We start from the raw sequence: 23,040 nt of genomic DNA, 5'->3' as shown, positions 1-23,040 counted from the left end.
CAAACAGAGCCACCATCCACCAGATCCATCTGCAACACACCGAAGGAGATCCATCCCCATATTTCATCCAGTCCATCCTCCATCTCCTCCATAGCCATAGCCATCACCATTGTAATAGAGATCTCCTTGAGAATTGGCGACCATTGTAAGAATATTTGATTTCAATCTAAGTATTTTGCACAATGATTTCTATGTTTGATCTTGATATTATGTGTGAGTAGTCCTCACAGGCTGCGGGTTGGGGTGAATCCTCGTAGCAACTATGTGCATATAATCTTATGTTATGTGTAAGGATTGAATAGGAGTTTTGCGATCTTGAATCCTTGTCTCTTTGCCTCATCTATGATGATCTGCAGGTACCCATGTCATTAGCGAGGATCAAGGGAAGAGGTGGGATGAGTGGAGAACGGCGTGTACGCGCGAAACCTCTGTGACAGAAAGGGGAAAGTACCGGTACATGTTTAGTGATTCATTCGGGATCATGGCACAATCATCTAGCTTAACACTTTGGTCTGTATTTACTTAATAATTGTTGCTGCTTGCAGCTGTTAGTATAATGATTGGACCATTAGGCTCTTGTCACCTCTGACTTTAGGGTCAAGGGTATTTACGGATGTGCTACCCACAAATCTCTTATCTATATTTTATTTTTTATACATATGCGCTTTACTTATATATGTATGCATAGCTACAGGTGGAACCTTAACCCTGACATATTTCCATCATTGAACACAACCCCCTCAAAAGTAAACTAGATAGGTCCGGTAAACTGAAGATAAAATACAGTAGCAAAGTCTTGTAGATGTTTCCTTCATACACCATTTAGCAGTGCTTCCCAATGTTCGATTAAATCTAGGTCTTTTAGGGAAAAAACTTACCATACTACAATCCGTAATAGTTCAGCATCACCCAACTCATCCTTATCCATGATCATTACCGTACCTTTGTGTTAACCCTTCTCATGGGAATAGGGAGGACCCTCTAACTCTCCCATGCTAACTCTGTTTAGCCAATCTTCCAGCATCAGTCATTTCAATGTCCTTATTTCTAACCAGGCTAGTAGCCGTGTTAGTCAATTCTTGATCTTTCATAATGTTCTTGTTAGAGTGATTATGCAAATCAAGATACTCTCATCCTCCTCGACCGCAACCTCTTGTCCTCCCCACTAGTGGAAAATAGGGCTTCCGTGGGAGCCATTTGTCGCGGGCGCGCCTGCACCCGCGACAAATGGGGTGGCCACGTCGCTCCGGATACGGCAGAGGCTTTTGTCGCGGCCTTTTGTCGCGGGCCGTATTACGACCCGCGACAAAAGGGGTCGGAGCGACGTGGCCACCCCTTTTGTCGCGGGTCATAATACGGCCCGCGACAAAATGTCCATGCCTATATATATAGAAGCAGCCAGCCACCCCCCACCTCATTTTTTCCTTGGTGGTGAAGGTGGAGGTGTATGCTAGCTCATTTTTTCTACATGTGCACAAGAGGTGTTTGATGGAATGCTTGTGAGAGGGATGCCACTTGGTTTTATTTGATAAGATTTCTCCTCTTTTTGATCCTAAAAGGTTAGCAACTATTTTCTCGACTATATATATATGCATAGTCCGTACAATACTAATTTTAGCAAGGTGATTGCATCTGATACATATATAATTGTACTTATGATGCAAATGAGTCATCCATGGATGTACGGTAACCGATGTGCTCCCGCTTTCAGAGAGGGCGTGAATTCTTTCCTGCTTAGCAAGGTTTTATGTGCTGTCCATGTCTAAAATGTAAGAACGAGAAGGATTACTCTTGCTCAAGAGACATTAAGAGCCACCTGCTTCGGTTTGGATTCATGTCCAGCTATAATGTTTGGACCAAGCACGGAGAAGAAGGGGTTATGATGGAAGACGGCGATGAAGAAGAAGATAATGATGACAAGTACCGATCTATGTTCTCTGAATGCTTTGATACCGCAATGGACGACAATGAAGAAGAATGAGGTGAAGAACAGGCATCATATGATCCTGTTGATGATGATCTTCGTCGGGCCATTTCTGATGCAAGAAGAGACTGTGGCACGGATAAGGAGAGGTTGCAGTTCGACAAGATGTTAGAGGACCACCACAAATTATTGTACCCAGGTTGTGAAGATGGTCATAGAAAGCTGGGTAGCATATTGGAATTGCTGAAATGGAAGGCAGAGGTCGGTGTGACTGACTCGGGATTTGAGAAATTGATGATAATATTAAAGAAGTTGTTTCCAAGAAATAATGAATTGCCCGTCAGTACATATGAAGCAAAGAAGCTTGTCTGCCCTCTAGGATTGGATGTGCAGAAGATACATGCATGCATTAATGACTGTATCCTCTACCGCGGTGAGAAGTACGAGAATTTGAATAAATGTCCGATATGTGGTGCATTGCGGTATAAGATCAGAAAAGATGACCCTGGTGATGTTGAGGGCGAGCCACCCAGGAAGAGGGTTCCTGCGAAGGTGATGTGGTATGCTCCAATAATACCACGGTTGAAACGTTTGTTCAGAAACAAAGAGCATGCCAAGTTGTCGCGATGGCACATGGAAGAACGTAAGAAAGACGCGATGTTGAGGCACCCCGCTGATGGTCGGCAGTGGAGAAACATCGGGAGAGAGTTCCCGGATTTTGCAGGTGAGGCAAGGAACTTATACTTTGGTCTAAGTACAGATGGCATGAATCCTTTTGGGGAGCAGAGCTGCAGTCACAGCACCTGGCCAGTGACTCTATGTATCTACAACCTTCCTCCTTGGTTGTGCATGAAACAGAAGTTCATTATGATGTCAGTGCTTATCCAAGGCCCAAAGCAACCGGGCAACGACATTGATGTGTACCTAAGGCCATTAGTCGATGAACTTTTGGAGTTGTGGGCCAAACCAGGTGTACGTGTGTGGGATGAGCACACGGAGCAAGAATTTGACCTACGAGCGTTGCTATTCGTAACCATCAATGATTGGCCTGCTCTCAGTAACATTTCAGGACAGACGAACAAAGGATACAATGCATGCACACACTGTTTAGATGAGACTGAAAGTAAATATTTGGGAAAAAGCTGAAAAGTTGTGTACCCGTTCAATCGTTGTTTCCTTCCGCGCAAGCATCCCTTAAGGAAAAAAGGCAAGCATTTCGATGGCGAGGCAGACCGCCGTCCGAAGCCTGTCCCCCGTAGTGGTGCTGATATATTTGACATGGTCAAGGATTTAAATGTTATCTTTGAAAAGGGTCCAGGTAGTCGACCTGTTCCAAAAGACGATGATGGACACGCGCCCATGTGGAAGAAGAAATCTATTTTTTTGGGAGCTAGAATATTGGAAAGTCCTGGAAGTCCGCTCTGCAATCGACGTGATGCACCTGACCAAGAATCTTTGTGTGAATATTCTAGGTTTTCTGGGCGTGTATGGAAAGACAAAAGATACACCAGAAGCACGGGAGGACCAGGAACTTCATAAAGGACGAAACGGCAATCATCCAGGGCAGTTTGTAGGGCCTGCCAGCTACGCTCTTACCAAACAAGAGAAGGAGATCTTTTTTGAAGCCCTATGCAGTATCAAGGTTCCGTCTGGTTTCTCGTCGAATATAAAGGGGATAGTAAATATGAAGGAGAAAAAAATTCCAGAACCTGAAGTCCCATGACTGTCACGTGCTTATGACACAATTGCTTCCGGTTGCATTGAGGGGACTTCTACCAGAAAAAGTTCGACTAGCCATTGTGAAGATATGTGCATTCCTCAAGGCAATTTCTCAGAAGGTAATGGATCCAGAAACTTTGTCAGGATTACAGGAAGATGTGGTTGAATGTCTTGTCAGCTTCGAGTTGTTGTTCCCACCATCCTTCTTCAATATTATGACGCACCTCCTCGTTCACCTAGTTGAAGAGATTAGAATTCTCGGTCCTATATTTCTACACAATATGTTCCCCTTCGAGAGGTTCATGGGAGTCTTAAAGAAATATGTTCATAACCGAGCTAGGCCGGAAGGAAGTATCTCAAAGGGCTACGGAACTGAGGAGGTCATTGAGTTTTGTGTTGACTTTCTTCCTGACCTTAAGCCGATTGGTGTTCCTGAATCTCGGTATGAGGGGAGGCTGACTGGAAAAGGCACACTAGGAAGGAAAGCAACGGTGTGGAGGGACAAGATTTCTTTCAATCAAGCACACTACACAGTTCTATACAATTCCAGCTTGGTGGCTCCGTACATCGAGAAACATAAGAATGTTTTACGAGAAATAAACCCGGGCCAGCCCGAGTCCTTGATTACACGTCAACACATGAATACCTTCGGCAGTTGGTTGCAAAGACATCTCATTAATGACCCATCTGTTGTGGAGCAGCTGTACTTGTTGGCCAGGTTACCATCTTCAAACATATGTACATTCCAAGGGTACGAGATAAATGGGAATACATTTTACACGATCGACCAAGATAAAAAGAGCACCAACCAAAATAGCGGTGTCCGCTTCGATGCAAAAGACGAGAATGGGCAGACCACCACATATTATGGATACATAGAGGAGATATGGGAACTTGACTATGGTCCCACTTTTAAGGTCCCTTTGTTTCGGTGCAAATGGGTGAAGCTCAGCGCTATACATATTGACGATAAGTACGGTATGATAACAGTGGATCCCAACAATCTTGCGTACCTGGACGAGCCTTTTGTCCTAGCCAGCAAGGTGAATCAAGTTTTCTACGTGAAGGACATGTCTAGCAAATCAAGAAAAAGAAATCAACAAAAGAATACATCAACCGAGGAGCCAAAGCGCCACATAGTTCTTTCGAGGAAAAGAAACATCGTGGGAGTGGATGACAAGACAGACATGTCAGAAGATTATAATAAGTTTAAAGAAATTCCGCCCTTCACGGTGAAAATTGACCCAAGCATCTTGCTAAATGATGAAGATTCTCCATGGCTACGGCGTAGAAGATCACAACACTAGATGGCGATGTAATAATGTATTCTTCATATATAGTTCCCAAGACAATCTCTACATTTATGTAATAATGAGAACCATTTCCCCAACACTGTTAGAGGAGACGCAGTCTTTCACGGGCTTGCATGGAAATTTTTCCGAGGAGCAGCTTCCGAAGATGCCGTAGGGCGTGTGCACCAACGACATCTTCGAGAATCTGCGCCACGGGAGATTTCCCAACCCTTTCCTTCATCCATGGGAATGAAACTGTGCTTGGCTTGTTGATCTGCTTGGCAAGGCGTATCGATGCTCCTTTTATAGGCACGGCACCGCTTCTACTTTGTCTTATTCCTTCGACAGGCCGTCGTGCGCTACATGCTTTATCTCATCGAGCAGTGCGTCCACCCACGCGTCCTTATCCTGCCGACAGCTTTAGTCGCGGTTGCAGCCACCAACCGTGACAAAAGGTTACCGACACATCCTTATCCTGCCGACAGCTTTAGTCGCGGTTGCAGCCACCAACCGTGACAAAAGGCCCTCCTAGATAAGCCTCCCCCAGTCTTTTGTCCCGGTTTGAGCCTCCACTCGGGATGAAAGTTTCGCGCGCCACTTCGTTCCCGCCTATTTTCTTCCCGCATTCCCGCCATTTTTCCACTATATATATGTAGGCTTGGACTCATATCTGCAAACCTCATCACTCTCTCCCATGGCTTCCATCGTATGTCTAACACCCCGGGAGGCGGAGGCGCTTTGCGCCTCGAACTACCCCTGCCCGCCCGGCTACCGCGTCCCGACCGGCTGGTTGCTGAGCGTCGGAGGCGTACCGGTCCCTCCTATCCCTCTTGGTGTGCCACGCGAGATGGCCATCACGAACCACTACTATTTCGAGCTCACGCCTGAGCAGCGGAGGAATCCCCAGTGGCATCCCGACTACAGCCCGACTTGGGACAACTTCTTCATCAATCGGCGTGAGAGGGCGGTTGCCAGGTACGAGGAGGACGGCCCGCCTCCTTCGAACTTCAACGAGGCCGGCCGTCAGATGTGGTGGCGCGGCCGGACTCTCCAGAGCGTCATGGCCTATCGTGGCCCCCACCTGCGCCACCCTCAATCCCAGCCCACGCGCGCTCACCCGCCGAGGTTGGACAACCGCGACCCCGATGCTAGCGACGATGACGTCGGCGACTATGATGACTACAGTGGCGAGTATTATAGGGCTAGGCACGACTATGATTGAATGGCTCCAACATTTGAATCTGGCCATGTATCTTAATTTTCAGTTGAGCTCTGTACTTTAATTTCAGTTCAGTCGTAATAAATTTCGTGTCAACCACTTTATTGAACAGAAACAACCGTCAACGACTTTATAAACTAAATTTAAACTAATAAAACCGACAATGACTTTATTGAAATTAAAATAAAATAGATAAATTACTAGTCTAGTCTCAGTCGTCGTCGGAGGTTGTCTCCGTCCAAATGTCATCCCACCGAGGGTCGTTTTTGGTCCAAGTTGTATTCGGGTTCTCGAGCTCCAAGGTGGCGACGGCCCGACGGTGGCGCCTGTTGGACCTGCGTTGTGCCCTAAGGATAGCGAAGAACGCGTCGGTGTTGTCGACGTCGTTGGGGAACTGCGCCCTCCACTGGCGCATCAACTGCTCGTCGTGCTCAGCGATGGCGATCCTGCGCTGCACCTGGCGGTGCCGTCGACGGTCCTCGTCGTCGACGAGGCACGGCGGTGGCGCGAGGAACTCTGCCTCCTCTAGCGATTCAACATCCGGGAAGTTCATGTCGCGCCGTGGCCGCCGAAAACGCCACGCCGCCGCGTCGTAAGCGCGCGCCGCCATCTCCGGCGTGTTGTACGTGCCGAGGGTGAGGCGGAAGCCACCGACGCGTATCTCGGCGTAGAACCTACCGCTCGGATGCACTCGAACGCCACGGAAACCGGACGCCCCTCGACGACGTGGAGGCATCCCGGAGATGAATGAGCGGAGGAGGCGGTGGCGACGTGTGGTTGCACCCGCACTCGTCGCTATATATAGCACACGCGGGGCATGGCACGTGTAAGCCACGGCTACACACGTCGCACGCCGGCGTCGGCGGGTGAGGCACGTGGAAGCGGTGGCCACACGTCGCACGACGGTGTCGACGGGACGCGACACGTGGCACGGGGACGTGACACGTGTGGCACGGCGGCGGTGCACAGGGGTGAAACATACCCGACTATCAATGTTTCATATGATGCGAGATGCAAATAGGTATATGGATGTCATATTCATGTTCATTAGCTTTTTCTGATCAATATTCATATATAAAACATTTGTATTTGAGTTGTCATTCAAAAGTTATTGAAATAATAGTTTTATTAATTTAAAATAGAAAAAAAGAAAAGGTGTGAAGAGGGAGTAATGACCTGATTCGTGGCACAGTCCATCCAACGGCTCTGGCCGTTCATTCAAACGGCCAGAGCCGTTGGATGGGTTGTGCCACGGATCAGCCCCAAAGTCCTTTTGTCGCGGGTGGTGGCTCGGCCCGCGACAAAAGGCCCCCCTTTTGTCGCGGGTGGTGGCACGACCCGCGACAAAAGAGTCTTTGTCGCGGGTCGTGCCACCACTCGCGACAAAAGGGGTAGGTATAAGTGCTTTGGGCGTCGCGGGTGGAGCCGCCACCCGCGACACTACTGGAGGCCAAACCCTAGACGAAGCGCCGCCAGGCTGCCCAAATTCCCCGCCGCCGCCGTTCGCCGGCGTTCCCTCGTCCTCCGACGCGTCGCCTCGTCGCCCCATCCTCCGCCGACGCCGTCTCCTCGTCTGCCGCGCGCCGCCTCGACCTCCTCTGCGCGCCGCCGCGCTCCTCTCTGCCGTGCGCCGCTCGACCTCCTCCGACGCCGCCGCGCGCCTCGACCTCCTCCTCTGCCGCGCCGCCGCGCGTCGACCTCCTCTGCTGCGCCGCGTCGCTCCTCCTCTGCCCCGCTCCGCGTCGACCTCCTCAGGTAGCACACCACGCCGCGCCACGCCGCCGCCGCCGCCGTGCCATTGGCCTGCAGTAACGGCGCCGCCGGCGCGTTTCGGCCATTTTTTTTAATTTTTTAGTTTTTAGTTAATTTGTTTTATGTAATTTTAGTTAATTTTAGTAGTTAGTAGTTAGTTTGTAGTTAGTTAGTTAGTTAGTTAGTATAGTTTTAGTTTTAGGTTTAATTAGTTAGTATAGTTTTAGTTAGTTACTATATATAGTTTTAGTTTTAGATTTAGTTATTATAGTTTTAGGTTTAGTTAGTATAGTTTTAATTAGTTTTAGGTTTAGTTAGTATGTATTAAGTTAATTAGTATATGTATTAAGTTAGTTAGTTTAGTTAATTCTTATATTTATGTATTTAGTTAGTTAGTATATGTATGGATTTAGTTTGTAATTTAGTATATGTATGTACTTAGTTAGTATATGTATTTTGTATAGTTAGTTTATAATTATTATATGGATTTAGTTTGTGCTTTAGTATATGTATTTGGTATATGGACGACTCCTCCGCCGACACCCTCTCTCGCAAACTAGCGTCGCCGACACCCTCTCTCTCGCAAACACGCGTCCACCGACACCCTCTCTCTCTCTCTCTTGCAAACACGCGTCGCCGACACCCTCTCTCTCTCTCGCAAACACGCGTCGCCGACACCCTCTCTCTCTCTCTCGCAAACACGCGTTGCCGACACCCTCTCCCTCTCGCAAACACGCGTCGCCGACACCATCTCCCTCTCGCAAACACGCGTCGCCGACACACTCTCCCTCTCGCAAACACGCGTCGCTGACACCCTCTCCCTCTCGCAAACACGCGTCACCGACACCCTCTCCCTCTCGCAAACACGCGTCGCCGACACCCTCTCCCTCTCGCAAACACGTGTCGCCGATTAGGGTTAGGGTTTGGTTAGTGTTTGATTAGGGTTAGGGTTTGGTTTGTGTTTGATTAGGGTTAGGGTTAGAACATGTACTTATCGATTTAATTCTTTTGCAGAAACAATGGATCCATTCGAACGGGACTTGGAACAGGAAGACATGTTCGCGGACATAATCCGCGATGGTACAGAAGCCGACCGAGAAGACCGCGACTCCGGTGATGGAGAAGCCCGCGGCTCCGGTCATGGAGAAGCCGACGGCTCCGGTCATGGAGAAGCCGACGGCTCCGGTGACGGAGAAGCCGACGGCTCCGGTCATGACGAGGCATTAATGGAATTCTATATGTACATATGTATTGAGGCATTAGTATAGAGGCATTAATGCAATTCTATATGTATTCTCTTAGGCCTCCGAAGATAAGATAGAGAAACGAGGCCCGGCAAAGAAGTTGACCAAAAAAGACCACTTCACAATTGAAGCTATATCACCGGAAGGCCAACCGGTGGTACCCGCGAATGTCGGATTGACATTTAAAAATCAGTGCGGAGTTGTTGTTAGAGATCGTCTCCCGATCACTATCAGAGAATGGAACAAGACCAAGAATGTGTCCGAAAATCAGGTTGCCGATAGGTACAAAGACACACTTTTCAGCGACCTCATGGCACATTTCACTTTGCCAGATTTGGGATCGGAGTCTGAGAATGCTAGCGAGGGCGCTAGTGAAGAAATGGGCTCTTAAGAAGATGGGGGAACTTTTCCGGGCGTATAAGAACCGGTTATGGAAAAATTATAAGAAAGACAAGAAGCCTCCATTATTCGAGAACTATCTAGCGAAGCAGGAGCATCATTGGGAAGAATTTGTGAAATACAAAGAATCAGAGGAGGCTATGAACCTGTCCAAGAAAAACAAGAAGAATGCAAGCGAAAATAAATATCACCATCATACGGGACGAGGGGGCTACGGAGTAACCATGCCTAAGTGGGATGCACAAGAGGCTGAGATGGAGCTGAATGGGATCACTCCAGAACCCACGCGAGAAGGATGGGACACTAGGGCTCAAAATTGGTTCCTCGCGCATGGTTGTGAGTATGACATGAAGACAGGGAACATTGTTGAAAGTGACAGCAGGGTTAGGGTACCCAGGGAAAAATGGATTGAAGTGACGACAGATATAAAGGCGGGAAAACTAAAGTTTGCTCCCGATAGAGAGAAAGACTTGCTGACGCTTGTCCTCGGTAATCCTGAAAAGGGAGGACGAACAAGAGGCTTCGGCCCTAGTGTTCCGTGGTCGCTTGGGTTTCCGGCCGACGCGGAGACTTATAGAAGCCGAGCGAGAGCTAAACAACGCCAGCTGGAGGTGCAGAATGACCGGATGGCCGAGTTCCAACGCCGACTTGACCAGCAGCAGCGGGAGCTTCAGCAGCAGCGGGAGCTTCAGCAGCAGCGGGAGATAAATGAACTAAAAGGACAGCGCCCGCCAGATAATACCGCTGACATATCTCAGCGACGAGACAGCAGCGTGGCCGACTCGGAGGCCCCTCCTACACGGATGATGATAGATGCCGGTCCTGGCGACCCCTTGGATGGAATCAAGGAGCAAACACCTTGTGATCTCCATGAGGTGTTCAGGAAGGTGTCTGTTAAGGTGGCGGTCGGCTATGTCTTACCGGCATTTGGACCTGAAGGTGAGCCGGCAACATGGCATGGTAATCCGATTCCAGCTGGCTATGCTCGTGTCGGGGTGGATTCAGTTGTCCCGTCGTGGGAGACATTGGAGCTCGATATCCCTGGAGGTGATGGGGGGCTTACACTTAGAGAGGTGCTGGGAGAAATCATTCTCTGGGAAAAGAAGAACATCAGGCTGCCAGGCTGGGTAGCACCTAGTACCAGTCGTCCCAGCAGGTCACAATCACCTCCTCCAGGTGATCGCAGGCCACCATCACCTCCTCCTACTGATCACATGTCGCCACCATCACCCCGTGGGTACGACGTTGACCACGACATCGGTAGTCCATCTCCATCTCCAGCGCCGCCGCCTCCGCCCACTAAGACTCGGAATGCACCCAGTCGGAAGCGTTTCAAGAGTCATGTCCGCAAGATGTCGCCCTTCCCAAAAGTACCAAAGGTTCCTCCCCCCGTCCTTACGATCGTACCGAGGAGGAAAATGATGCCATTGTTAAGAAATACAATTATGATTTTTTTCATAAGCCAAAACCTCCAGCGCCAGAGCCATACACAGAGAAGCAAATAGAATATGCTACTAGTTTTCTGAACACACCATTGCAGTATGAGTTACACGAGAAGAAGGATGACTATACACGCACTCTTGCGAAGGTAATTGACCAAAAGAAGGATGAAAAGGCTAAGGAGAAGGACATTGCTGGCACGAGAAAATCATCAGCTAGAAGTGCAGCCGAGAAAAAGTCAAGTTCAACAAGTGCACCCCTCAAGGCCAAGCAAACGACAAAAGGCAAAAAGAGAAAGGAAGTTCCCCTCCTCGGTGCTCAGCCCAAACAATCGATCCCAGCACTCAAAGTGTTTAATGTTCCCAAGGTGTACCAGGAACATGGTGGTCTCGATATGGAAGAAGCTGCAAGGCTAGCGGCTGCTTGTTCAGTTACCGTGGAGGAATTGTTGTCTGCAGCAGATGCTGCACTACCCACTGCTGATATAGCTCCTAAATTTGTCTACGGGGCCGACTTGGTCAGCAGAGAGCAGCTGCATAAACTGCCAACACATATGAGGAATTTGCATCAGTGGTACCTTGATGCATGCAAGGAGAACATAATGTACATCGTGGCGAGTATACCATGGGAATATTACTACCGAAAGGAGGAGATCCATATTGAGATGAATGAACTCTGGCAGTTATTCAATCTAGATGCCCTCGACAAATCTCTCATGAGTTGCTATTGCTTGTAAGTTGTTAACTACATATAAGTTCATTTTCATTCAGTTCATGTTCGTTTTCATTGCATATATATACTCATTATATCTTATGTGTTATCTTATGCAGACTGAAGATCAGCGAATGCAAAAGTAATAATATTATCAATGTTGGGTTTATTGACCCAGATAAAATACATGTTGAAACGGTGAAGCATAAACGCGAAGAAACGGGGGGAAACCTACTAAGGTTTTTGGGGGAGCAATATTTCTGTGATTCAATATTGTTTCCTTACAGCTACGAGTGAGAGTCTTAATGATCTTTTATGCACATTCAATTTTTCTTACTCGATGTTAAGTGTAATTCCTGACGTATATGCATAACATGTGCAGCTTCCACTGGATTCTACTAGACATTCAACCTGATAAGGGAATAGTTGAAGCATGAGACCCACTGAGTAGAGGCGTGGACGGGTTCCAGGACTTGCAGAAGTTGCTCCAAGTGTAATTTCCTTCATCGCCGCGCTTTATCTTTCGTGAGATATCAATTAATTATCCACTCATTCAATCATTCTTTTGCACAGCGGGGGCTTGGCAAGCTTTGAAGAATCATCATAAGGAGATTACCTTTGCAAAGAAGCTAATATTTACTCCTGTACCGTGCCCCCAGCAGCCACAAGGGACGAATCTATGTGGATACTACGTTTGCGAGTCCATTCGCATGTTAACCACTGAGAGGCAGAACAAAAATAAATTCGACGTAAGCAATAACATTCACAACTTTATTTATTATCATCAATATTTCCTTATCAAGACTGATATAGTCATACTCATCTCATTTTCGTATATAGGTCGACTTCATGCGGGACAGACTCCAACCAAAGGAACACGCACTAGGAATCGTGGAGGAACTGGCGGGACTTTTGGTTAGAGAAGTAATAAACAATAAAGGCTTGTTTAGTCCAAATAGATGCTCTACCTCCAAATAGACGATCGTTAGTACCGCTTGTCGATCGTGAGCTCCATGTATATATGTAGGGAATCTACGAATATGTGTAAGGGGAATCGACTTTTGCTTCCAATATTTGTTTGATTGATATATATATATATATATATATATATAGAGACGCGCTATTTGACTCCCTGGGGGCAGAATACTTATTCTGCACCCGGGCCATCCATCCGACCCGACGCTGGGCACTCGAGCCAGTTCTGCACCCGGCAAGTCTCTTTCTGTAACCAACTGTCGTAAAAATACATGCATGCAGCGTAAGAAAACGATTAGCTGTGAGATGACTGGAAAAGGCCTTCGCAGGCAAGCCCACAAACCACATTTTCTTCCTACGTAATATTATTTGCGCACGATGCAAAAGGCAACAGGCCCAACGTAAGATAATTATATTCGTGAGCCTTACATTGAATGGACATTCGTATGTTAGTTTGCATATCATAATTACTTAACATGCGCAATTTATCTTGCTTGTAGCTTAGACTGGTAAATTACATTTTCAAAAATGACATAAAACTGCAATGTAAGTACAAGTCGACCTGATTGTCGACTACCACGGAGAATGTTTTCAGAAATAAAATCCTTGTTTAATATGGAGCACAAAATTCACAACATGTAATTCAATCATAGATTTACAAAGGATAAAACTGTGATGACTGAGCTGCTACATATACACTGATAACTAAATTTATGGCATCCAATCTGAGGCTGAGGCCACCGGAGTCATCAGTTGCCGCCACCATCCAGCCATTCGTACAATCCCCTTCAACAGAATGAAGCACGCCACGCCGCCATTGCCACCGATTCCGAATTGACATGGAGGTTCATTAGTTTCCGAATTTTTTATGTCATTGATATGGAGGCCATAAAAAATTCGATCAATTGTGTGCTTTCCCACAATAAAGATAGACTGACGCATATGGGCAATGGATGTGAAGTAAATCAGCACCTAGAACTTATTTGTGTGAAACGTAGGTATACAAAATATCAGTGAACAAACCTGCTTTTTCCATGCTTTGAAAGTCCATGCTTATACATGACATCCTTTAGATCTTTCATCCGGAGTGTTCTACAAACAAATCATTTATTTTCAAGACCATATGATACAATCCTTTCCGTCCCCTTTACTTAGTTAGTTAATAGGTAACAGAAGCATCTTTACCACGACTGCAACATAAATATATCTAAAATTAAAGAATTTTAAGGTACACTATCCACATTGATTCGGCGGCACGCTGCAGAAAGGGGCACATTTTGGCTACTGATATGACCACCTGGAAGTTTGCAGAAAAAGGACAACAGTAGAAGGATGTAGTGACAGACATACTTCTTTATTTTCACATATATCCATTTCTAAAGACCACGACAGCTCGAGCTACATTAGTGGCATCATTGGTGCTTGTCAGTATATATACCAGTTTCATGTATGTAAGAAGTATTTCTGTGACCTTTTGAAACTAGATACTGACAATCAACAGTTGAACTATGCTTAAAAAATTATTACAGCTGAGTGATGCATGGAGATTCAGAGAGGTATATTTACTACAATCAGAGAAGATGTAAAATTAATATGACCGGGTGCTTCCAACGGGTAGATAAACATACATACGATCTTAAATGGTCTATGTGTAATTGAAAAAATGTTGGATTGCTTAATTTAAATACTGGCTAATGTCCCTGTAAGAAAAAGAAAAATGATCCAACTGAACTCCATAGGTAAATTTATAGCAACAATGTATAGATGTCTTCCGCTAATATTTTTCATTAGACAAGCAAGACACTTTGCTACTTTTACTTATGTTAACAATTAGAGTTTTTTGTGGCCCACTCTACAGCTTATGAAAGGGGGTAATGCCTTCAAAAGCAATTGGCGAAGAAAGAAATATGAACATGTAAAAAGATTACCAATGCAGTAGTACCTCGATGCCTGATTAGCAAGTCAAAATAATCTGAATCATCACTAGCGACCAATGCTTGAAAAATCCCCACTACAAACAAAACAAGACCTGAGAAGGGAAACCATTGCATACTGGGAAGGTTTCTATTTCTAATCCATGCAAAATAATACTGGGTAATTAGAACTATACATTACAGGTTGAATCCATTTGCGAAAGCTAAACATAGGCACACCAAATGGTAGGTCTGTACTACTATGTCATCTTCAAGAACAGGAAACAAGTACCAGCAGCATGTTTTGCCTCCTTGCTAGTTCTGAATAAAAATTAGCAGAAAGGAACAGGCAGCCACCATACATTACAAGCACTGACGAAGTAATTGTACAGATAACTTGCAATTTTTCATCAATTTAATTTCTCAAATAAGTATGTGCAGTGACAAAAGTAATTACACAGATAACTTTGTTCAAGAACGTGCACCACATTTGATGCAGCGACTAAATCAAAAGCACTAATCCATGGATAAATACCATGAAAGCAAAAGTATCACACAAATTTAGTAGTACTGTATGTAAAGGGAGTAACACAACAGATAAATTATGAGGAAGATGGTGCTGCTCCCAAACGGAATCACCATGGCAATATACACTAGCAGAATCAAAGCAATCTCCCTGAGTACTAGGTAACCCACGCAAGGGGAAAGCTAGAGCTTGCAAAAAATTATTCAGTGTGGCTGCTACTAGCTTAGTACTAGTAGCGGACAGCCGGACACATGCACTTCCAGCGCTATGCAAAGCCACGTAACTCAGTGCAGATCGATGTAATTGTGCCCGTGTCACTCGTCTGCACATACAGCGGATGGAGCTTGCCAAAGAAGAGGTAGCAACGCTGCCACGAAAATTTTGGACAGCTAGATGAATGCGTACCGAGTTTCGCAGACAACGGCCGACGGAAGGCCGCGCAGCACTTGCAGTAGAGAAAGGAGAAGATGGAGGCAGTGCCAATACGGCAATACCGCCCGCAGCTACGACCCACTTGCTCACCACGCCGCCGATTTGGCCATCCGACCACGACGCCCGCGATTCGGCCGGCCGCCACGACGCCCGCGATTCGGCCGGCCGCCACGACGCCGGCGAATCGGCAGGCCGACTACGACGTCGCCGACTCCAGCAAGAGCGCAGAACCCACCCGCTGCTCGCCTGGCTCCCGAGTACCAAATCCGAACCTGCTCGCCGCCGTCGCACCTCAGTTCCAATCTCAAACCGCTCGTCCGCCCGATCTAGATTGGAAAGCGAAGAGGAAAAAGTTGAGGTACGGATGCGTAGTGGGCTAGCTCCCAAACCGTCGAAGTAAAAAACAGAAGAAAATTACCACAAGCTGGTACGGTGGTGCGAACCACACGAACGCGACCAAACCTGGTGGCAGTTCGGCTCGGCTGACTAACTCGGGGGCTGAATAACTTATTCTACACCCAGGGAGTCTAATAGAGTTTCTATATATATATATATATATATATATATATATATATATATATATATAATGAATGAACGTGTACAACTTCTAGTAGCGTACAAATATATGCAACTTTTATTTTCGAATGAAAAAAATGAAATAACAGGCGGTCGGTGGCGGGGGGGGTTGGTGCACCCCTCAAACCCTAAAGCAGCAGCGTTGTGCGCGCGCCACGTGGAGGGCCTTTTGTCGCGGGTGGTAATACCACCCGCGACAAAAGGGCCTGTGCCCTGCGCGCCCCGCGGCTGCCACGTGGTGGACCTTATGTCGCGGGTCGTAAGCGACCCGCGACAAAAGGTGGACCCTTTTGTCGCGCCTCTCTTGTCGCGCCTGGCCGCCCGCGACAAAAGGGTCATACCACCCGGATCAAATGCCCTGTTTTCCATTAGTGGCCCTTTGGTTATTCATACCAAAGCCTTGGTTACACCAAAACCTGGAGCAAGACGGGTGCCAATTTTCACGATCAGCTCTCAGCTAATCCCCCCTCCCACCCCCACTTCAGTTTCGTTACATCATGTTGTTCAATACCACGGTTTGTGTGGATATGTCAAAGGAAACCACATGCACCGAAAAACTTCGGAAATTTCTCATGTTGGATTTTGAAGAACTCTCTTTGACCTACACGAGAGATGCTGACAAAACCTGGTCGTGCGGTCGTCAGATCGAGAAGAGCTCCGACCCTTACAAAATTACCGATGCCTTGTAGCTCGATCTCCACTTTATATAGATATTCCCAACAAGGTTTCTGATTAGTATACCCATCTGGCATATTGTGGGTCTGAAGCCACACTCAAATCTGATTAATCTTAATTGAATTTGGTGAAACAAGGCCATCATTAGGATCGACGATCACGGCTTTCTGCTAAAAAAAATCCACGGGTCACATTCACTAACCTTCATCCAATCTTCCAAAGCTCGAATATTTCACTTCGCGGGATAGACTCCAAGTTGTGATCATGTGTTGCTCGAAGATTTGAGTACTGAAATAGTTCGTTATGTGAACTCAAGCCAAGGCAAGCCACTTTACCCCTTCCTTAGGAACATCCTGCTCCTCCTCAAAGACCATATCGTCAAGTTCATCTTCATCAAAACCTAGCCTTTGTAGCATGCTTCCTCTTTCTTACTCCCTGAATCCCCCGCAAAGCCGGCAGAGGTGCTATCCGAGGGTGCCACTGTTGACACCATCAAGCCATACAGACCCCTCGCTAAGGAACGATGACGGAAGAACTTGATGGAGAAGTAGGTGCTTGTCGAACCTAGGGTTTAATCTTTGGTGGGCAATGGTACTACTATCCTCCTAAGTCCTAACCATCCAAATGTCTCCGCTAGTAGTGCATCCTATGAGTTATACCGAACACATCGTTAGCACTTAACTTCCATCGTATGCATCTCACTAAAAGAACTTCCATCATACGCACATCGGACACTATAACATCTCTGCTTGAACTTTTAGTTCCTTTTTAGCATATAATAACCACGAGTTTTATTAGGTAATCTTCGTAGGAAACTAGGAATACGACACACTTCAGGTGTATCCTGAAGCCATATATGACGACCAAAAGTAAGCGAAAATACATATTTAACAAGATTATGGGCATCCGTGTTGTGCTCCCGACGCTCGTGGCCCTACCTGCATCCATGATCTATTGCTTCAAGCCCTCACAAAGTTCGTTAAATCCCTGACGAAATCATCCCCAAACCTCTTCTGCACGGCGTCGTCCATCAAGAATTCCTTCCACTTGGTCCCTTCCCCCTCCCATCCGTCCGCCATCGCCGTGTCCACGGCGGCGCTCACGTCCCCGCGCCCGAACCACCCATCGCCATCGCGACGCGCGACCTCCACCCCGACGCGGAGGTCCCGCGCGAACAGCGCGGCGTTGAGGTACTGGTCGCCCTTCATGGGAAGCAGCACGAGCCGGCAGCCGGCGACGAGCCCCTCCACGACGGAGCTCAGCCCGGCGTGGTTCACGAAACATCCCACGCTCCGGTGCCGCAGGATGTGCTGCTGCTGCACCCACCCCGTGTGCACAGCGCCCCTCCCCTTGGTCCTCTCCGCGAACCCCGGCGGCGTGCACCTCTCGAGCTCCGCTTCCACGTCCGCGCCCCTGGGGAAGTTGAGAACGACCAGGAACGGCCGGTTGCTGGCCTCTAAGCCGAGGAGGAGCTCCGTCGCGGCGGCCGCCGGGAGGAACGTCTCGCTCCCGAAGGAGGCAAACACGACGGCGCTGTCCGGGAAGGAGGAGAGCCACTGCGCCCACCGCTCCTCGAGCTCGCCCTTGGGCGGCTCCGGCACGACCGGGCCGGTGACGAGCACCGGCTTGCCGTGCTGGGCGGCGAGGTAGCGGATGTAGGGGCCTTCCATCTCGAAGCACGTCTTGATGACGAGGGCGTCGCTGGCCTGGACGCCGGCGAGGACGCGGTCGTACACGCAGGGCTCGCCGTGGAAGCTGGTGAACACGTAGGTGAAGTCGGCGGCCTGGTAGGCCGGGATCGTGGCGAGGGGGGACGACGGCGGGAAGCCCGCGGGCGCCAACTGGAGGTCTCCGGCGGACGGGACGGCGCCGAGTTGGCGACGCGCGGGGACCATCAGGTAGGCGCCAGCGACGGCAGAGAAGACGGAGAACTGGAGCGTCTTGATGCCTAGCGGCGCCGCGACCTCGGTAACCCAGGGGGTGGCAAAGTCGAAGAGCAGAGCGTCGGGCCGGAGCTCCGCGAGCAGGGCCGCCACCTGCGGCCTTGTGCCGTCGACGGCCTGCTTGAGCAGCTCGGCACCGTCCGCTGAGACCTCGGCCGTGCTCTCGGCGCCCTCGGGGAGTCCCGGCACGCGCGGGAGGCTCAGCGGCGCCACCGCCACCGCCGACGACCCCAGCATGGCCTGCACGCGAGGCACGTTAGCCGCGGCCGACAGCAGCGTGACCCGCACCCCGTTGCCGGCGGCGACGAGCTTGCGCGCCAGCTGCACGAACGGGCTGATATGGCCGAATGCGAGGAAGGGGAACATCACGACGTGCATGTCGGCGCTGGCCATCGTTAACGCTTGAATGTCTAACACTTGAATGCTCGACGTACTGGGGTTGCTTGTGATTCATTTAGCAGCTGCAGCTGGAGTGAGGTTTTATTGACACTTTATTGTTTGTGTGTTGCACTGTCCTCAAAATAACTGATTGCTTCCAGTGTGGTTTGCACGACCGTGACACCTGATACAGCCCATTCATATGGACGATCCTCCTCCACACACCGCAACTACCCCAAATGGACCTATGACAAGGGATCTAGCTATGGATCTTTAAACCGGGGCACCTAGAACTTGGGGAGGAGCTTCCCAAGTCTCAGAGGCAGAAAATGACAACGCAGAGATTCTACATAGGCGTGGGGGTACCTGGCTTATCTAACGGTGCAGAGTGCTCCAAGATTCATGTACAGAATTTTGCATTCACAACCTTATCTTTGTACATCTCTTACCCTCATAGGAACGAAAGTGGACATGTACACCTTACCTCCTCCCGACTGTCATCCTCACCCTGTCTCTCTCTCTCCGTCTCTCGTTCCCCTGCACTGTGCACACACACCACCACCGGAATCCATCTCTCTCTGGAAGGGACAACCATGGATCCTGGCTAGTTCTCTGGAAGGTGGGTGAGAACGACCACGTCGTCGACGTCGAGAAGAGAGGCGGTGGCCGGCGGCGGGAATTGAGCCGACCACCTGGAGCACCACCAGATCTGGCTTCATCATTTTTTAATGTGTGGTGCTAGTTTTGATCATGATTTTTTCATGTCCCAGATCCATTATTCCCGCCTGTTCGTTTACATATTGGTGGACTTTTTTTCTTCCCCTATCTCATAAGTTCCTGAATTCCATTTTTCACATCTAATTTTCTTCATTGTTTCCCCAAACCGAAGCACCAGATTACGTCTTTGATTAGTTTCCATGTTTGAAGATCTGATTTGCTTCCACGTTACATGATGGATTTGAAAGCGGGCCGGATTCCTAATTGTTGTGCCTAATACCATACTACTAATTAATAATTATGCCTAATATATGTAGTACTCCGTACTAATATTCTGGTTCGAGATGTATTGCGGTGATACAGTACTAGTATTTTTTCAGTTCGAGATGCATTTCTATACTAATTATTGGAAACCTTATTCCAGATCCAAAGATGAAAGCAAAACGTATGTCAAATTTGTTTCAGGTCGGAGGTGTCTTTTGCATTAAACAGAAAAATATATGCAAGGGGCTCTTTGCATTGCAGAGAAGTGGCTACACGAATCTTGATGCAAAAGTAAAGGTCTAGGATAGGACAGGGACAGCCACGCATATGTAGCATGGGATTTTTCGAGAAAATGAAGAGGTGCTGAGCTCTTTTACTGAACAAGAGCTAGAAGCGGTCATCCTAGACATGAAATGGGACACGGGCCCGGGACCCGATGGCTTTCCGGTACACTTCTACAAGAAATTCTGGCCACCGGTCAAATATGGGGTGCTCCACATTCTTAATGTTTTTTACTGGGAAGAATTGACATGGCGAGACTCAACTTTGGGGTGTTGTCGCTCAATCCTAAAGTGCAGGGAGCCGACCAGATTACTCAATTTAGGCCAATTGCTCTTATCAACGTGATATTCAAAAGTGTCTCCAAAGAGGTGGCGACTAACCCCGGTCAAAAAAAAGGTGGCGACTAAGTTGGACCCCATCGCTATAATAATCATTAGCCCCAACCAAACGTTCATCAAAGGATGGTTCATTCTGGATGGCGTGCTTGACCTACACGAGATGGTGCACGAAATTAGAACTCAAAAGTCTGCATGCATTCCGGTGAAACTCGATTTTGAGAAGGCATGCGACAGAGTGAACTGGGATTTCCCCTCTGAGGTGCTTAGATGCAAAGGCTTTGAACCAGGGGTGGTACATCGCATTAACCAACTTGCCAGAGGAGGACAGAAGGCGATCTCCATCAATGGGGGCATTGGCCCTTTCTTTCGTAACCATCGCGGCGTGCGTCAAGGTGACCCATTGTCCCCACTGCACTTAAATTTTATGGCCGAGGCTCTCTCGGTTATCCTGACAAGGGCAAACGAGGATGGTCACATTGAGGGTGACTCCGCACTTGATACCGGGGTGTATTACACACTTACAATATTTGGATGATACCATCATCATGATTAAAGACGACGATGTTCAGATTGCCAATCTCAAATTTCTCTTGATGTGCTTCGACGATATGTCCGGGTTAAAGATTAACTTCCACAAATCAGAAGTCATAATTATGGGCTGCCCCGCTACTAGGCAACAAATAGTGGCAGATTATCTTAACTGCAAGCTGGGGGAATTCCCCTTCATGTGCTTGGGTCTCCCAATCTCGGACAGAAAATTATCTATGGAGTAGTGGCTGTTTCTGATCAGGAAGCTGGAGGCGAGGGTAGAGCCGTGGTGGGGCAAGTTCATGTCATCAAGGGGACGACTGATCTTGTCCAACTCATGCATGGCTAGCTTACCGGTGTTTGCGATGGGTATGTTCCTACTCCAGGACGGCATCCACTCAAAATTTGACTCGCACAGAGCTAGATTCTATTGGGAAGGCGTGGGGCCAAGGTGTAAACATCACTTGGTTAACTGGCCAGCGGTGTGCCGGCCGAAAGAATACGGGGGGTTGGGCATTATCAACTCGATGATCATGAATGTGGCTTTGATGCTGAAGTGGGTATGGAAACTATACCAACAAGAAAACCTGATCTGGGCGTAGATTATCAGAGCCAAATATGTAGCGACGGATGATATCTTTGCGGGTTCAGGTCAGACAGGTTCCCAATTTTGACGTAGCATTCATAAAATCAAAAACCTCTTTAAAGTGGGAGCCAGACATGTGGTGAAAAATGGAAAGCGCACAAGTTTTGGCTGGATTAGTGGGTTGAAAACATTCCCCTTAAAGACCGCTTTCCGGTGCTGTTTATTAGTTGCTTCGCTCAAGACAGCACTGTGGCGCACGTATGGAATTTCGTCGACAACTTGATTAGGAGGGACATCAGCGTTGGCAGGAGCTCAGGGAGCTGATTGAGAACACCACCCTTACCGTGGGCCGGGATGTGATGGTCTGGGGACTGTATGAGAAATTGTCGCAAGGGGCAACGATTGCGCATTTGAAGGACGTATGGGCTGCCAAAATTCCGCTTAAAATTTGTATTTTCTCTTGGCAACTAGTGCTGGACCGACTGCCATCTAGCGGCATTCTGGCGCATAGACATGGCCCAGAGAATGGCCGTTGTACTCTGTGTGGTAGGCTAGAATATGCGGATCACATGTGGGATTTAAGGCCTCTTCTTAGTTCACTTTGGAGTTGTACAATACGTTTTTATGTACTTGCTCTCTCGCATGTATGGATTCTATTAGTAACTAGGTCTCTTTTTGAAGGATTCTATCTATGGCTAGTATATTCATACTTACGATTCTATCAAGTGCTTGCTAATCTCTCAACGAGGGATTCTATTGCTTGCAATCTCTTCCTATTTATTTTATTGGGATGGTGGACCGGGCCAACGAGAGCAACCAGTGCGTTTTGGGTTTGTGTGTGTCATCTCTATCCACGTCTGTACATCAAGTTCATCACCGCCTCACCGTTGATTTGTGAAGATCGGGCCTCCCCATGAGGTTATCCCTCGTCAAAAAGAAGTATGACATCTTGAAAGAGCATCGGCAAACAGCCAGGTAATTGTCAAGCAAACATGATACTCCTCCTAGAGTCCTAGTTCATTCTAGTTTCTTTTAAACGGAGCCAGCGCTCCAGCCGCTCTGCATCGATTGATGCATACAACTTTTACTATTTTATTAAAAATAAGGTTTTACAGACGATTACATCATAGGTCACACAAGATCGATACATGTATCACCCATCTAAAAGCAAAATAAAACACGAAGTGGTACTGGATCAACATGTAAT

At 47.9% G+C, this 23,040-nt stretch overlaps 1 protein-coding gene and 1 long non-coding RNA gene across 2 annotated transcripts; both read right to left on the bottom strand.

Moving 5' to 3' along the window:
• Positions 1 to 13,261: 13,261 nt before the first annotated feature.
• LOC127331320 (uncharacterized) lies at positions 13,262 to 15,966 on the bottom strand. The gene is made up of 2 exons (XR_007869709.2): positions 15,520 to 15,966; positions 13,262 to 14,686 (listed from the first exon to the last, which is right to left on the bottom strand). It is a non-coding gene; the product is annotated as an uncharacterized lncRNA (long non-coding RNA).
• A 1,596-nt stretch (positions 15,967 to 17,562) lies between these two features.
• LOC127331319 (anthocyanidin-3-O-glucoside rhamnosyltransferase) lies at positions 17,563 to 19,231 on the bottom strand. The gene has a single exon (XM_051357436.2). The coding sequence runs from the start codon at positions 19,131 to 19,133 to the stop codon at positions 17,757 to 17,759; it is 1,377 nt and encodes a 458-aa protein (XP_051213396.1). The 5' UTR covers positions 19,134 to 19,231; the 3' UTR covers positions 17,563 to 17,756.
• Between the last annotated feature and the right edge of the window lie 3,809 nt (positions 19,232 to 23,040).

The sequence above is a fragment of the Lolium perenne genome, chromosome 2 (genome assembly GCF_019359855.2).
Source record: "Lolium perenne isolate Kyuss_39 chromosome 2, Kyuss_2.0, whole genome shotgun sequence".
Taxonomy (NCBI): Eukaryota; Viridiplantae; Streptophyta; class Magnoliopsida; order Poales; family Poaceae; genus Lolium; species Lolium perenne.
This window is presented reverse-complemented; position numbering and strand designations above follow the sequence as displayed.